This window comes from Theropithecus gelada, chromosome 15 (genome assembly GCF_003255815.1).
Source record: "Theropithecus gelada isolate Dixy chromosome 15, Tgel_1.0, whole genome shotgun sequence".
Lineage (NCBI taxonomy): Eukaryota > Metazoa > Chordata > Mammalia > Primates > Cercopithecidae > Theropithecus > Theropithecus gelada.
Window position 1 is genome coordinate 13,515,321 of NC_037683.1, and position 12,110 is coordinate 13,527,430.

The window sequence follows — 12,110 nt, forward strand, 5'->3', positions numbered from 1 at the left end:
GAGAGACATCCAAGTGAATGAAGAAGTCTTTTTTCTTTTTCTTTTTCAAGACAGTGTCTCACTCTGTTGCCCACGCTGCTGCAGGGGTGCAGTCACAGCTCACGGCAGCCTCATCCTCCCAGGCTCAAGCTATCCTCGCACCTCACCTCCTGACTAGCTGGGACTACAAGCATGTGCCACTACACACAGCTAATTTTTGTATTTTTTACAGAGATGGAGTTTCACCATGTTGCCCAGGCTAGTCTCAAACTCCTGGGCTCAAGCAATCTGCCTGCCTTGACCTCCCAAAGTGCTAGAATTATAGGTGTGAGTCACCACACCCGGCAAGAAGTCTTATAAGTAGTAGTAGCATAGTTTTGAGTCTGGACTGTGTCTATTTTATGGGCTTGTATTCCCCAGTCCATACACAATGCTTAACACATAGCAAATACTCAATAATTTGTGGAATGGGTGAGAGGACATAGGAACATTTAAAGATCTGGACTGAAGTTCTCTACCCTTGCCCTGCCGAGGAGGCCCTTCTTCAGGTGTCTGCTAAAACAAGCTTCTGACTGTATATAGAATTTTATTCAGTAAAAATCACCAAGTTAGATTTCTCAACCTGCTGATTTATTTTATTTAAGTGACAGATGTGGAATTATTGCATACATTTTGTTCGGTGACCTACACAGAAAAACCCATTACAACAATTCCCAATTGCTAGTCACCACACTACTAGGTAATGGGTTGGTAGATACACACTGGAGGGCCTACTGTGTGTCACACCACATGCTAAAGCACTTCAAGTGTATGATTTTATTCCTTACAACATCTCTGTAAGTTATAGATAATAACCTTTTTTTGCAGGAGAGAAACCAAGGATCCGGAAGTTATCTAACTTCCTGAGGTTTTTTTGGACCTCCCTTTCCTGAGGGTTTTGGGAAAAAGGAAATCTTGATCATGTTAAAAGCCTTTTCTCTGATTTCAGAGAGATCAGCTTCTGAGCTGCAATCCTCATGACCCTTTTTCCCTTGCTAATGCCCAATACACTATTAACATTGATTGTCTCATCAAAATAAACACCAAAGCCCAAGTAATGAGAGTTCTGGACATTTAAAAATCATGTGCTCTTTTATTTTTCGTGTAAAAAAACACAATGAGCATTCATCTATCTGGTCATCATACTTAAGTGTGTTTTACATTTTCCGAGGATGAGTGAATTTTTATGAGTATGTAAATTGAACATGCCAGATCACATTTGGGAGAAATCTGGGATGATTCCTGGAATGCTCCTGAATTTTCACATATGAATTAAATGCCATCTATATATGGGCTGTAGGCTTCTGTTACTTTGTGAAAGCTATACTGGCCTTTGAACATAAAATGAATATTGGTTAAACAATTCAATGAAATACATTTTTTAATGGAAAATTTTAACCTCATTTGATGAAACATGAATAAGTGAAAGTTGTACTCATTAAAGATTTAGAGATATGATTTATATATCATATGTATTCTGCCCTGTACGCCCCCCACCCCCACCTCTTTTTTGGCAGCAGGCTCTATTTTGCATCCGTTCATTGTTCAAACTTCCAGTTCTCTTGGAGACTTCATGGTCCCGTGAAAGGGACTGTTCTTTTTATGCCAACCCAACTCTAAAATTAAGTCTCTTCCTGTGGATCCAATTATCCTGTACTCGTTCATTGTTCTTTTGATCATTCCTCTTTCTCTGGTGGTGACTCAGAAACAGGACTTTTAGGTCTGTCTGCCTCATGCTATCTACCATGCTACTGTGAGATAGTTAATTCAGCTTCTGCATAATCAGAAGCTTAAGAGCAGTAGAAGAAATCTTAGCAAAATGAGAATCTTTCTTCATGCAGGCACTGTACAATAAATTCAATCATTCAATCCTTACAAGACCCTTATGCAGTAGATATGGTTACTTCCTTCATAATTCCAAAACTCGGTAGAGAAAATGACCACTTAGGAACAAGGGGACGTGAGTGAGGCTGACAATGCTCAGGGTCTCCAGGACAAGTGATTCTCTGTGTGGCAGGCTAAGAGATTTCCCTGCATTCTTCATACTGCTTCAGATTTCTAAATTGTGCACAATAAAAATGTGCTACCCCTATCAAAAATAAATCTTTTATAAAGAAAGGAAAATAAAAGTTATCTGTACTCAGGATATTTGCAAAGTATAGAAAATTAGAAGGAAAAGAGTGCTAGTGACTTAAATATATGTATAACCTTAACCCATTTGGTACACTTATTTCTAGTCTTTTCATGTGTGACAATTGAGAATTTTTACATAGTATCATCATTTCTCACTGTTTTTTCTCCATAAAAAGTGAGATGCCAGTATTCGTATCTTGATGGACTATAAAAATTCCCCTTTCATCCTCACCTCTTCCTGAGCTGCCTTCTCCTCTAGTCTTGAATTACAATCTTTGACACATGTGCATTGCCTAGAAAGCCCTATTTGGTTAACAGATATCACTGTGAAAAGCAAGAACACAAAAAGAAAAGCTTATTACTTCCCCTCTTCTTGTTAACACATACCTCATTAATAATACCCTTTGCTGGTTGGGCGTGGTGGCCCATGCCTATAATCCCAGCACTTTGGGAGGCCAAGGCGGGTGGATCACGAGGTCAGGAGTTCGAGACCAGCCTGGCCAACATGGCGAAACACTGTCTCTACTAACAATACAAAAATTAGCCTGGTGTGGTGGCAGGCGCCTATAATCCCAGTCACTCGGGAGGCTGAGGCAGGAGAATCGCTTGAACCCGGGAGGCAGAGGTTTCAATGAGCAGAGATCGTGCCATTTTCATTGCACTGTAGCCTGGGTGACAAGAGCAAGACTCCGTCTCAAAAATAATAATGATACCCTTTGCTTTTTTCATAGAGTGATTCAGTCTACAAGTTCATATCTTCATTCATTCAACAAATGTTTGTTAAGTACCTTCTAAATGCCAGTCACTTTACTCTTTAGTAAGTATGGAGAGATAATAGAAGAATCCTTGCTCTTTAGAATACAGATGCAGAAATAGGAAAAAGCAATATGACTAGTGATACACAGAAATATTGACCAAATTTTGTGAGACCACAAAGGAGAATTGCTTGAATTTCGGAGATCCAAGCGAGTCTCCTAAAGAAGTCAAGGAAAGCTGTTTTTCAGATAAGAAAATGGAGCTCAAAGAGATTTCGTCTAAGAATTTGAGTTAGCATTAAAACCAGATGTGTCTGCAAAATCCCTGTTCTTTCCACCAAACTATGTCATGGGAAGTGCCCCTGTTTTCATTGTGTTGTAAACTCTTGAGATGTCTGTATCAGGGGATTTCCTGAGGCAGGGACCAGAGCTGCCACCTTTCTTTTTCTCTCCCCGTTTCAAAGTCCACCAGTTTTTTATTTGATTAAAGAATAATGGACAAGAAGTAGGGAGACCAGAGTTTTCGAGACCAGCTTTGCCTCTGTTTAATTGGGTGATCATAAGCATGTTATCCCTCTTTTCTCTGCCTCCATTTCCCATCTGTAAAAGTAAGGAGGTTCAACTAAATCTTTTTTTTTTTATAAGTAATATGTCATGGTTTCCTCCTTCTCATCAAAATGTGTCACATTTCCATAGATGACTGGGTTCCCAAGTGCTTCAGGAAGTCTTGACACACCATGACTTTGGCAGAGAAATGGGTGGGGGTCAAGAGGGACAGCTCTTGGCTGCCTGGATTTGAATCTCAGCCCCGTCACTTACATGCTGTTTAATCTTGAGCAAGCCACCTAATCCTATTTGAGGCTCAGCTATCTAATTTGTAAAATAGAAATAATAAATGATTCATTTACAAAGTTGATGTGAAGTTTCAGTGATCTTATTATCTAAGCCACTTTGCAGAGTGTCTGGCTCATAGTACTCAGTATATGTAGCTAATGATACTGCTAGTATTGTACTAGTACTAATTTGGAGTCCTGAAGCAGTTTTAGCAGTCAAAATATAACAGTAGATTCTTTTACTAATGATTCCTTTATAAAAGCACAAAGGAACCAATATGTCCATGTGTAAAATACAGAATTTTAGTCATTATCTCCTCAGATTTTCAATTAAGGGGTCAGAGGAGTTGGAGCACTATTTGCTGCTAGACTTTACTGATGACCCAGAAGAGGTTTCCATTAGTCTTGTTATTGTAATATGGCAGGAATCAGTCTTCTTTTCCTTCTTCTGTTCCTGGTGCTCAGGACAGGCCACAGCACAGGGGGGCACTTTACAGATGTGTTTTGAATGAGTGATTTCACACTTCATATTTAAGAACTGGGGAGAATAATAGCACTTGGCAGCAAACCTTTTGGATCTCAAATCTTAGCCTGTGATATTTGTTGAATTTGTTTTGAGATGATTTGGGGTGTCCCTTAACAATCAAAGCAGAATTCTTCTGATATCATTGTTGGACTTTCTGCTTTGATCAATAGGCTTATTATTTGCCCCTGAACCTCGTGGTGCTGGTGAATCAAACATTCCTCAGGTTGATTTACATGGCAATAAATAATCTGTGCTGCCTGTTGCTTGTTCCATCCACGTCTGCCCTGTTCATAAAATCCTGGGAGCTGAGTGACCCCAAGGCTGGAGCACAGTGGACATGTTGACTCCCGTTACAGATGTGTGTACATAGAACATGCTGCTCAGTTGCATTGTTGCTCTAATATGCATCCACAATTTATGTTTAAGAATTGGTGCAACTATAAGTTAGTTTCCATATGACTTTCTTATTATAGTTACCTTCCCATTCATTTTTTATTTACATTACATGCCAGACACTACATATATTATCTCATCTAATCTTTACACCCTCTAAGGGGTGATTATACCCTTTTTACCCAAGTGGAAACTGAAACTCGAGGTGAAGCTTATTCTCTGAAATCACATAGCCGTGAGCCATGGAGCTGAAATTTGAACTCGTTCTGACCACAGAGCTCTCTTAGCCAGTACACCATGACATTTTCCTCATCCAAAGTGCTTTCTTTTGCCTCTATAATTGTTTTGTGTTTAAGTTAGTACCCCGTTGCAGAGATCCAGAAGTTTCCCATGCCATTCATAGGTGAATTTTAAATATCTTAACAGCATTGCAGATACCTGAAATGTAAAGTGACAAACATAGCTAGATTACTTTCTTGTTATCAATCCGTTTAGCAAATTTACAGGTTCCATTAATTTTAATCTGTCCTTATTACCTGTTTTTTATCATAAATATCTCTTAGTCATGACAGACTCACTGAGTATAGATCACCTAAAGTAGGCTCCCTCTCTTTCAATAAGCAGAGTTGCAGCTAAAGATTTGTGAATTAATTGGGAAAATTGCAAATCAGGTAGTCAGTGAAATAATTCATTGTCACATCCAATCAATAAACTTGGTAAATCAACTCATTTAATTCAAAAAATGATCTATATAGATCAAACAACCAATTAAACAATTAGCATACACTTTGCAATTAATTAATTTAAGCATCAATCATGTAATTAAAACTCCAAATTTAAGCTTCAGAATTTAGAATTCTACTGCCTTGTGAACTATTGGGTTCCTGCTTCTGAAGCTCGCATACTTCTGAAGCTCGCAGGCTTGCTGTTTCACAGCAAGTTGAATTGATTGCAGTTTTACACTGTCTGTATGTTGGTACAGTTTCCCACCCTCTTTGAACAGATCAACTTTTTACTTCCCCCAAAGAGGGTATGTGTTGATTCTAAACTGGGCAAGGCTGCAATCTGGGAGTACTGTCTGGACATTCTGGGGAGTGGGAAGTGTGCAGAAGTAGTCAAGAGGGCCAGGTATCTGTGTCAGGATTAATCCGGTCATTTGCTTTTACTCTGCTAAGGATCCGTGGTGTTTGAAGGCAGATTCTACCAACTGAGTTAGATACTCTTTAGAGAAGGGAGAACTGTATGGATTATCTTGGTTACCTTGAGTATTTCTCCTGATCTAGAGCACAGATATTTTCTTTTTTAATTTTAATTTTACTTTTTTGAGACAGGGTCTTACTCTGTTGCCCAGGTTGGAGTGAAGTAGCACCATCATAGCTCGCTGCAGCCTTGACCTCACAGGCTCAAGTGATCCTCTCACCTCAGCCTCCTGAGTAGCTCACCACCATGTCTGGCTAATTTTTGTATTTTTAACAGAGACAGTGTTTTGCCATGTTGCCCAGCTAGTCTTGAACTCCTGGGATCAAGTGATCTGCCTGCCTCAGCCTCCCAAAGTGCTGGGATTACAGGCATGAGCCACCATGCCTGGCCAGATATTTTCTTAATCCTAATCATAAATCAGAGGCCTCTGACCACCACCTTCCCCATGACCAAATAATCTTTCCCCCTTTACAATTTTGTTTATATCTGTTTTATAAATGTATATATATATATTTTTTAATTTTTTCTTTACATTTGTATTGTCGCTAGTGTAGTGCTTGTTAGTTTTCCTCCCTACTATGCTGTAAGCTGCTGTTAGGGCTGATACTAAATCTCACCTTTGATCTAAGAGGTTAGGTTCTTTGTCGTAGCTACAGTAGGGCTCAGTGAATGTTGCAAGAACAGAGTAGTATGAAGACCTTCATTTCGCACTGTTTTTCTCCCCTTTGCATTGCCTTATGTGTTCTCTCTATCAAATGAAGTAGGATTTGGGGTTTTTTACTGTATCACCAGGCTTGGGGTAAAGAAAAGCAGTCTCCTCAATTTGCTTGCTGTGCACCATACCCTCTGGTCTTCTTGTCCCTTCGCTACCTTGGTATTCACTCACCTTTTTGGTTTTCCTTTCAGTGACAATGTCAGTGCCTACTGCCTGCATATTGCTGAGGATGATGGGGAGGTAGACACCGATTTCCCCCCGTTGGATTCCAATGAGCCCATTCATAAGTTTGGCTTCAGTACTTTGGCCCTGGTTGAAAAGTACTCATCTCCTGGTCTGACATCCAAAGAGTCACTCTTTGTTCGAATGTGAGTACTGACTCTGTTATTTCTCTCAGTATCTCATCCCAACCTTCTAGCATTTTGAATCTGATTTTGGTTTTGTTCATCAAATAAATGATATTTGGCATCTGGAAAGTCCAGTGGTAATAATGATAACTCCCAGAGAGTTGTTGAGGATGACACTCACATTGTATTTCATGCCTGTGCACCGAGGCTACACAGACGGCTTTGCAGTGGCCTGTTGTGTGAAGCAGATCTCTGAACGGCAGGTCCAGAGCCAGGCCTCTGGAAACGCTGGTGCACTGGGAGCCTAAGGAGCAAAACTTCTGGGTTTGCACCTTCTCTGCGAGGAATACACACTAAATGAAAACATGCACTGTGGCCACTTCTCTCTTGTGACTTAAAATACTTTTCTCTCAGATCAAATTTGACCTTCCCTATCAGTTGCCTACCTTGAGACTAAGCACACGTCTTAAACTCTTTTTGTGCCTTTCTCAGAAAAGTGTGTGTAAATGCATAAGATAAAATCCACTGGAATATAAAAGTATTCTGTTATTTAAAGTTATCAGATTACTGAACAAATTCATGATATAGTAATATGTGTGGCTTTACTAGTAGATTAAACAATAAGATCCAGCTGCATACCTAACAGTAACTCTTGAAGCCCGTTGTTTCAAAGCAGTGATGAGCATAAATGGCATTTGAGAAATCTGCAACAGCTGTAACGTGCTGTGGTGTTAGCTATGACTTCTGTTCATGACAGAGTCACTGGCACTGTGATTCTACTGTGATTGGTTGCCTACACTTGTAAATCAAGGAAATGTAAAATATCAGAAGTTAGTGAAAATTAAAATGCAGTTTTTATCCATTCAAGTTTATAGAGCTCCTGAATTTTATCCACATGTCCCAGTTGTTAAGGGAAAATCTGCTGCATTTGGATTTTACTCTCAAATATAAGCTTTTTTTAACCTAGGCCTCAGCAGGCCTTCTCCTGGCCATCTCCTGGGAACAATAGCGATCCCTTTGGCACCCCCTGCTGTTAGTAACCAGCAAATTCACTGTTCAAAAGAGGGATTGCTTTAGAAGGCATTTCTCCATCTCTCTAAACATACTGTCTTTGTTTGAGATTGTTATAGAAAATAGGGTTATGTTACATACGATACATGAGTATTTTGGGTCTTTCTACCCTTGAGCAAAGAAAGAATACCTGAGTGCCCGGGGGTAAGCTAGGGAGTAGGCCCTCAGGCTTTGATGGTGGCCATTTCATTCCTACTACAAGGTCAAGTTTGGTGTGTATAACAGCAAATTTTTTCCTGCTTTTTCATTTCAGAGGTACTAAAATAACTTCAAAGAATATTTAAAGTAATTGAAAAGTTGGCCAATGATGCCTCCAACTTAACTATTTTTAATCTTGTATAATAATATAATCATGTGTATGTGTTACTCAGTTTCACTTGTAGCACACATACATTTTGTGTTATTTTTACTTAACATTAAATTAGGTTGGGCTCACGCCTGTAATCCCAGCACTTTGGGAGAGCAAGGCAGGCCAGGATTTGGGAGGCCAAGGCGGGTCAGGAGTTTGAAACCAGCTTGGCCAACATGTCAAAACCCTGTCTCTACTAAAAATACAAAAATGAGCTGGACACAGTGGTGGGCGCCTGTAATCCCAGCTACTCAGGAGGCTGAGGCAGGAGAATCGCTGGAACCCGGGAGGCGGAGGTTGCAGTGAGCTGAGATCGCGCCATTGCACTCTAGCCTGGGCGACAAAGCGAGACTCTGTCTAAAAATAAATAAATAAATGATAAATTATAAATGTTTCAGTATTTGTTCTTAATTCCTACAGTCTGTATTTATGTGCCAGAGATCTAGGCAGAGACAGCACTACCCTCATGGAGCTTACTATCTAGTAGTGAGACAGTTGTCAAATAATTAAAATGTGATAAGCAGTGTAAAAGAAAAGTGTATGGGATGCAGTGGAAGCCGATCGCAGAATATTTAGATTGCTTCGTTGTGTGGTTTTAATAAGTAATTTGATGATTACAGTCATTATCTGTGTACCTTTTATTCTGTTGAACAACTTCCTTAGGATCATGCCTTGAAAGTAGGATTATTAGTCACAGAGTAGAAATGTCTTTAGACTCACTTTTTATTGACAAATAGCCCTCTGAAAGATGTCCTAATTTACAATGCTACCAACAGAATTCCTAAAATCATTTTTACAGTTTTACCATTACAAGGTATTAGAAGTGTTTTTTTCTACTTTAAAAGATATACACAGTGGCATTTCAGTAGTTTTTACTTGCATTTTTATTGATTATTAATATGACTAGAACTTTTTCTACGTAAATATTAACACATGATCATAGCAGTCTTTTGAATCAAAAGTCCTTTTTTAAAGCAAGAGGCTATTATCACTGAGTTTTCAATAGAGTGGAGTGGGGCTAGGATTCATATGCCTTTCCAGGAGGAGCATCTGAGACTACACAGTGTTTCACTATGAACCCTGCCTTCTGGAGAATAGGAGGAGGGGGAAGGCAAAGAGTAACAACTGCTTTAAACTTAATACTCTGTTTTTTGATCCTGAATTACTCCCATCCCTGTGTTCCCACTCCCAGACACACACATAGACCAATCGTTTTTCTATTTTAAAATTCAAGAGAGTTTATTTGATGTGTCTGGAGTGCTTCTGAAAACACGAGGTAAAGTGAAATCTTTATATGTGAGCATTAAGAACAAAAATGTCAATAAATTTTCTTTTTCTCAGTCGTCTGATGAAATAGTGCAGATTACTGACCGTTTGCCCTGTGTGTATTTTCTTGGTTCAGCAACCTCTTACTTGCCTTTCTGGTCTATATTCTAAGTTAGTAAAGCTTCTCTTACAAATGCAGAACAGAGCAGACCTTCAGGAGTCTCTAGGGATGTGTCTAAAGTTTCAGAGAAGGAAATCCCAGCAAAATAAATAAAGCCATAACTACTCCTCATCATTTCCCGCCTTCACTCCTTCCACTTGTCTCCCAGTAGAGGAGGGACAAGAAGTGGCTGGGAAGACACAGAGCTGAAACAGAAAGAGGGAAGTAGGTTTGACAATAGGGAGTGAACTAATACTTACTAAGGGCCAACTATGCATATGCTATCTCACTTATTTAGGGACGTGGAAACTGAGGGTAAGCAGTATTGTTCTTAGGCCTAGATTTGACCCATCCCTGACTTTAAAGTCCATGCCCTTTCCAGCCCCCTGCCGAGAGGTTGAGGCTGGGAAATCCGGTGTTGGTTTAACCTGTGAATCTCACTGTGTTAAGACTGACATTCAGCCACTGCTGTAGTGCAGAGGCGATGGCATGGTGGACTCTGGAGCCAAGCCACTTGGACGCCGATCCTAGCCTTGCCCTTACTAGTGGGTGTGGTCCTGGATGAATATTTAACTTTTCTGTGGCTCAGTGAAATGGAGATAATAAAACCTATCTCACAGATCAGTTATGAGGATTAAATGAGGTAATAGATCTGAAGCACTTAGAATGGTGTTTAGCATATGTACGCATCATCTTAGTGTTAGCTGCTGTTATTGTCACTATTAATAAACAACCCTTGGAGAGCAAGAACTGAATTATCTGTGCCCACAATACTCAGCATCACTCCATTACTATGATAGATCTGCCATACGTATTTCTTGAATGGGTTACTGAGTAGATCTTTTTGCCACTTGTACATTTTTCTTCTTCTCCTACTTTGTTTTATAGCAGAGGAGGGGTAGTGTTTAGGTGGACATTGCTCAGCTGGACTGAAAAAGTTGAACTGGAATAACTTTCAGTGAACATGGGCAGTGGGTAAACGTTAAGGATCTACAGACTTTCAAATGAGTCCTCTTATGAGCACACATCCTCTAAGTTAATAGCAAGACCATTAACTTCTTGAAGACGAGGAAGGCACAGTCTTATTGTCTCTGTATCCTTAGCACCTAGCACAGGGCTTCGTGGAGAAGGAATGACTGAATCTTCAGGTGTCTGTGAGCTGCCAGGAGGACACTTGACCCAGCACTATGTCCCACCTTGCTTTCTGAGACCTCTTCCCCTCTTTTACACCTGTTCCTGCCTTTCAAATGCCAGGAAGGCCCAGGTCGCCTTCTGACCTTCAGAGGCCCTCACACCAGCTATTCCCGGGGCTCCAGTACCATCTTTGCCTGTAAGTGTGGCAGCACAGACTGAATTTAGGCAAACCTGGGTTCACGGTTCAGCTTCACTAGTATCTGGATACATGCATGACCTTAGACAATTTTACTTACCTTTGTTAAGTCTCAGTTTCTTCATCTGTAAAATGTGGATAATGGTAACTATCTCATGGAATTGTCATGAGGGAGTTTCTTAAATGTAAGTTACATACAGAACTCTTTTAAAGGGAAATAAATTCTCCTAAAGTCTCAATGTTTATCCAAATTAGTTTTTTAATAATGCTACTTGGATACATGCAAATGTAAAGTTCTATAATGTTTAGCTATAAATTCAATGTTTTTACACAACCTAAGCAAAATTACAAACTAAATACAGATAAAACCATAGCATTAATAAAATACAAATTAACAACTTTAATGTAACATATGATGTTTTGCTGAAATTAAACATTGCTGATGTTGGGTTTAATTGGGTGTTAAATGTTTTACTTGTCAACTTGAGTCTTTTGATTTTCACATGAGACACCATGATTAACATCCTTTTAAACAGTGTATTTTTAACTACTAGTCCATTATTTTAGTGGGCCAATTGATTTATAATGTGTCCCCCTACACAAACACATAAATTTTAAATACTCTTTACTAGAAAATGCTTTTTTTTTTTTTTTTTTTTTTTTGACAGCGTTTTGCTGTGTGGCCTAGTCTGGAGTGCAGTGATGTGATCATGGCTCACTGCAGCCCCAAACTCCTGGACTCTTAAGGACCCTCCTGCCTCAGCCTCCCAAGTAGCTGGAACTACAGGCATGTGCCACCATGCCCAACTATGTTTAGTAGAGACAAGGTCTCACTGTGTTGTCCAGGCTGGTCCTGAACTCTTGAGCTCACGCAGTCCTCCTGCCTCAGCCTCCCAAAGTGTTAGGATTACAGACATGAGCCACCACTCCTAACCTAGAAAACTCTACTTTGCATTTGGCCCACCATGCTTTCTCTTAGTATGATCAATTCATGGTGGTTTGCCCAGGACTCTC

General features: G+C 39.8%; 1 protein-coding gene across 1 annotated transcript in view; it reads left to right on the forward strand.

Moving 5' to 3' along the window:
- The window catches only part of MAPKAP1 (mitogen-activated protein kinase associated protein 1), a 271,714-nt gene that overhangs the window by 143,883 nt on the left and 115,721 nt on the right, over positions 1 to 12,110 (forward strand). The window contains 1 exon segment of the mRNA XM_025359175.1: positions 6,765 to 6,941. Coding sequence (XP_025214960.1) covers positions 6,765 to 6,941 — 177 coding nt within the window.